The 5,277-nt window shown below is 43.7% G+C and overlaps 1 protein-coding gene across 1 annotated transcript; it reads left to right on the top strand.

Moving 5' to 3' along the window:
• The first annotated feature begins 642 nt into the window (after nt 1-642).
• LOC111001594 (acetylcholine receptor subunit alpha-like) lies at nt 643-5,005 on the top strand. Its single transcript, XM_022271528.2, has 9 exons — nt 643-836; nt 2,043-2,311; nt 2,390-2,434; nt 2,520-2,629; nt 2,701-2,881; nt 2,969-3,084; nt 3,162-3,467; nt 3,560-3,715; nt 4,413-5,005. Exons 2-9 carry the CDS (start codon nt 2,123-2,125, stop codon nt 4,870-4,872), a joined length of 1,563 nt encoding a protein of 520 aa, XP_022127220.1. The 5' UTR covers nt 643-836; nt 2,043-2,122; the 3' UTR covers nt 4,873-5,005.
• Nucleotides 5,006-5,277: the final 272 nt, after the last annotated feature.

Here is a 5,277-nt window from a genome sequence, read left to right as displayed (position 1 = left end):
AGAATTAAGAGATAGGGCTCGGTGCTTATTAAATCGCTCAGCAAAAAGCGACGAGAATTTCAATCTGCTAGTGCATAACACTCGGCGAAGGCATTCTCTAATGAACCGGAATGAATTCATTCAATGACACCGACCAACGACTCTAGACCCCGCCGTCGAACGCGGAGCTCTAACGTGTAGGCCACTAAGAATTGGTCGTATCTACCTCTTCGCGGTAATCCTATTCCTTTAACCTAGCTGTACATTAGCACCTGCCGACTTGATCGGCCCTCACATGTGTTCATTTCGGTTTCACCCATGAGAATATCTAGGCTATCAAAGGGTTTAATAAAAATATAAACGATACGCTGCTATCAGGTACAATGCTAAAAATATACGTCTGCAACGCATGCTACGTTACAAAATTTAGATAATATATTTAAACTAAGTTTCTACCTCTTCACCAACTACATGGAGCTTATGTCTTAGTCCATAGCAATACTTTTACTCTTATATAAGAATATAGTTGCGATTTAGGAGCCGTAGGAGCAGTGAAAGTGAGTGTTGGCAGTGAGGGCGCTCGGCTTGTGGTCGTGGGTTCACCGTGACCAGGCGGAGGTGTGTTGCGCGACTGGATATGCGCGGCGATGGCCGGGTGCGGCGAAGGGCGGGCGGGTGCGAGGCGGCGGCAGTCGCCCGGAGCGAGCAGTGGTCGTCTCTCGTCCCCACTTCTGTCGCGCTGAACATGCACTGACACGCGACGCGTGACGCTCTGTGACTGTGACTCAGTGACTGAAATCTTAGGATTATGCTGCTCCTGTGACGCCGTTCGCTGCTCTACTCCACAAAACGTCAGGGTTAGTACTTAATAGAATTTACTGATTGCCCTCTGCTGCTCGTCTGACTTACTTACTTCACTTATTTTAATTAGCTTTATTAGATCTAAAATAAAAAATAATACTATTATGAAAGTTTCAGTTAAGTTTCGATCCGTAAGAAAAAAATATCGCATTTAAATTATTATCTTCCAAGACACTTCCGTTACGTTTGCGCTAAAGAGTAAAGACGTTAGACAAATCTCTTCGTTTTTTTTAATTGCTTGCCTTGCAGGTCACACACACGGGCATGATGGATGATAGCTCATAATTAGATTCAGCGTTGACGTATAATTTTAAATTTAATAAGTTTGTACTGTTTTCAGTAATCTTTTGGAGTTGATTTAAAAAATAATAATTGGATGAGCGGTGGCCAGGCGCGTCTCCTAACACTAGAGGCAAGAACACGGTCGTTTAAAGCCTGTGCGTGCACTAAGGCGTTACTTTCTATCGAGCAATTAATGCTTAAATCTTGAAATCACAAGGAAACCGACACAGCTGAAAAGACGTTACCCCAATTTCTTTTCTGAGCCAAATTACCAATGTAGGTTTTAGTCAGTTACGTCACTTTTTCTTTATATTTGTTTATTTACGTAGTATCTTTTACATTTGCAATTCTCACACTCTTGACACATGTGTTTATCACTTCTTATCTGCTAGCGCAACCAAAGCGATGTAATGCTGAACCTAATGACAGAAATGTTGTGGCAAACATGGTCGATGTACCTACTTCGTCAAGATATAGTGTGCATAGTCTACTGAAGCTTTGAAAGACTTCTATTGTATGCTAGTTAAATTAGAGAAACAATTTTAAGTGATTTATACAGATTTTTTTTCGCCAAAATAATATACATTGTTTGCGATAAATGATGCTTACGTGAATCACGGACTGAAGGTTCACATAAGATAAAGCGACATTTTGCGCCGCCCGTGGAATTCCGATAATTCGAAATACTAAATAACATTGAATGCTCGATAGTGGATCGACCTTTAAAGTATTCCTACTCAATTTTTAAACTTTGAGTTCTAACATACACTGTAATCCTTTTAGTCGGAGACATATTCGGTCCTTTCTTTTAGGAATGAATGCGCAAGTGTTTAGCCTTTGATTAATTGGTTTGGTAGATTTTTAGTTCGATATGAAACAATACTACCGCTGTCATTGTATTGTTATTGCACTAATCTCAGGCACAGAGTGAGCGGGGCGGTGAGCGGCGGGGCGCGGCGGGCGCGGCGCGGCGATGCGCTGACGCCATGCGCGACGCGGGATGCGTGCGCGCCTGCTGCTGGCGGCGCTGCTACTCGCCGCGTGCGCAGGGTGCGCGGGCAACCCGGACGCCAAGCGACTATACGACGACCTTCTCAGCAATTACAACAAGCTCGTGCGGCCCGTCCTCAACGTCAGCGACGCTCTCACCGTACGCATCAAGCTCAAGCTCAGCCAGCTCATCGACGTGGTATGTATCGACTGGCGTCTGGGCTCTTCCTTTCTGACTCATCTGCACCTTACCAATCGGCGTTCTGTTTTATTTCAGAATCTCAAAAATCAGATCATGACAACAAATTTATGGGTGGAACAGGTAAAATATTTATAATATTACGTCTTACGAAAATGTTCCTCAGTATTCGTCATGGTAAGTAACTTGTGTGTGTTGTGTATTTCAGAGTTGGTACGACTACAAATTGTCGTGGGAGCCGCGGGAGTACGGCGGCGTAGAGATGTTGCACGTACCCTCGGACCACATCTGGCGTCCCGACATCGTACTCTACAACAAGTGAGTGAGTGGCATCGTGTGAGGGAGGAGTATGGGCAAGTTTAATATTGAATTGTATGATATGTGTGCAGTGCCGACGGCAACTTCGAAGTGACGCTGGCGACGAAAGCAACGCTGAACTACACGGGTCGCGTTGAGTGGCGCCCGCCCGCCATTTACAAGTCCTCCTGTGAGATCGACGTCGAATATTTTCCTTTCGACCAGCAAACGTGCGTTATGAAGTTTGGTTCCTGGACATACGACGGCTTTCAGGTGCTGAACTTATGCTAAATAACTCTTACCGTTGTCTTTTAATATCTTCCATACAGACTTAGGAATATTTTAACGGATTTGTTGCAGGTAGACTTGCGACATATCGATGAAGTAAAGGGCACAAATATTGTCGAATTAGGTGTTGATCTAAGTGAATTTTATACGTCTGTCGAATGGGATATTCTAGAGGTCCCAGCCGTCAGGTGAGATTATCTATACTTCTTCACAGTATAATCGTCGATCGAGTAAAAAAAGATGATCCTCGTGTTTATCTTTTTAGGAACGAGAAGTTTTACACGTGCTGTGACGAACCCTACCTGGACATCACCTTCAACATCACGATGCGCCGTAAAACGCTTTTCTACACTGTGAACCTTATCATCCCCTGTATGGGCATTTCGTTCCTGACGGTGTTGGTGTTCTATTTGCCTTCCGACAGCGGTGAGAAAGTGTCGCTCTCAATATCCATCCTGCTATCGCTGACGGTGTTCTTCCTGCTGCTGGCCGAAATAATCCCGCCTACTTCACTCGTGGTGCCGCTGCTCGGCAAGTTCGTGCTCTTCACCATGATCTTAGACACGTTCAGGTAGGCGACCGACCAAGCCTACGTCACTCTATGCGAGTAAATTATCAGTTTTAATTTATATACAGAGTATGAGGTTCGATGTTACTTTGCAGCATCTGCGTGACGGTAGTGGTCCTCAATGTGCACTTCAGGTCACCGCAGACACACACAATGGCACCGTGGGTGCGGCGCGTTTTTATCCACGTCCTGCCTCGGCTACTGGTCATGCGGCGCCCGCACTGCCGCCTCGATCCACACCGCAGCCGCTTGTGAGTGACTCAACATGTAAACAAATAGTATTATATTTCTTATGATTAGATGACTAAAGCTGAGCAACGGCCTGTCTAAACTACCATTAAGTAAGTTAATTTAAGAGTCAAATCAATTCAAAAATATAGGTAATATAATGTACACTTATGAACGTCAGAACATTTCAAACGGTCGGAAACATTTCCAATTATTTGGGAAATTTATATTTACTACCTGTTTTAAAAGCAAGGGCGTAGGAAGATTTGGAAATAAACTCTACGTCACCCTTTAATCGTCTAGTTTTTTTTTGTAAGCTTTTTATTTTACACCATGCTACTTGTGACATTTTAAAGCAGTCAATTAAGTATTAAATAAATCAATAAAAACATACATTTACTTTATTTATTTATTTTATTATTAAATAATACTGGGACTAGCATAAAATCAATATAAATCTTGTATAGAGGTTAAAATAGTAGAGAGTATCTCTGGATCTACTGAAACGAACATTTTTTTTTAAGCCACGATATTAGTGAGTTTGTATGTAGGTTGAAATAATTTAATTCGAAAAGACTTTTTGTGGTAGTCGGATTTGTGAGGTAATTGGACGTCAATAATGTGTATAATTAGCGCAGAACTCAATGATAATGCATGGAATTAGCGAGTAGATAGCAATAAAATATTAAACAGTTCCTTGTGGATTCTTTTATGTTTAAGTGCGGGGATCATCAGCGGCGAGGGCTGGTCACCGGCGCTGACCGCCGGTCCAGTACCCCTCGGAGGCATGGGGACAATGGGGGCGGGCAGCTCGAGGTCGCTAGACGCATCCTCACAGGGTGGGTCCGGGTGCCGGCTGCACGAGGTGGGTGGCGTGTGCGAAGCGTTGCGCCGCTGGCACCGCTGCCCCGAGCTGCACAAGGCCATCGACGGCATCAACTACATCGCTGAACAAACGCGCAAGGAAGAGGAGTCAACGCGCGTGAAGGAGGATTGGAAGTACGTGGCAATGGTGCTAGACCGGTTATTCCTGTGGATCTTCACATTGGCCGTGTTGGTCGGCTCGGCCGGAATAATCTTACAGGCGCCCACGCTCTACGACGAGCGCGCGCCCATAGACGTGCGTCTCTCGGAGATCGCCTACGCCGCCGCCAAGCCACGCCCGCCGCCGCCGCGTTGATCTCGTCGCCACTCCTCATGTTCATTGTATATAAAATTCTATTGATATAACTATAGTTTATACGACGAAAATAACGTGATCGAATATAAGTCGAATTTCTTTTGATAGACACGAAATAAATCGATTGTTTACATAGTTTGGTTTTATTTAATTATCACTGGTAAAATACTTCTTAATTTTATGCTGTCTTCACTGACGTTATACGAAACGAGGAAGGTTTAAGTGTGTAAGTAGTTATTAGGCTTTCTTTGAATTGAACAATTTTTTTTTAAAGGTTCAAGGAACCACGTGGGTAAAGCAGGTGAATTATAATGGATTATTTATTTGAGAATGTTTTACTTTAATCAATTACAAGAAATCCTGTAATTACCACTCGTAAAGATCTGAAATCTTCTTGATGAAATG

Source organism: Pieris rapae, chromosome 2 (genome assembly GCF_905147795.1).
Source record: "Pieris rapae chromosome 2, ilPieRapa1.1, whole genome shotgun sequence".
NCBI lineage: Eukaryota > Metazoa > Arthropoda > Insecta > Lepidoptera > Pieridae > Pieris > Pieris rapae.
Note: the sequence above shows the minus strand (reverse complement) of the source record. Positions and strands in the feature narration are given on the sequence as shown.

Bases quoted from the DNA above. Each gene is read 5' to 3' on its own strand.
- LOC111001594 (XM_022271528.2), top strand. From the start codon at position 2,123: ATGCGTGCGCGCCTGCTGCTGGCGGCGCTGCTACTCGCCGCGTGCGCA. The intron at 2,312-2,389 runs GTATGTATCGAC...GTTTTATTTCAG, and splicing joins TCAGCCAGCTCATCGACGTG to AATCTCAAAAATCAGATCAT. The intron at 2,882-2,968 runs GTGCTGAACTTA...GATTTGTTGCAG, and splicing joins GGACATACGACGGCTTTCAG to GTAGACTTGCGACATATCGA.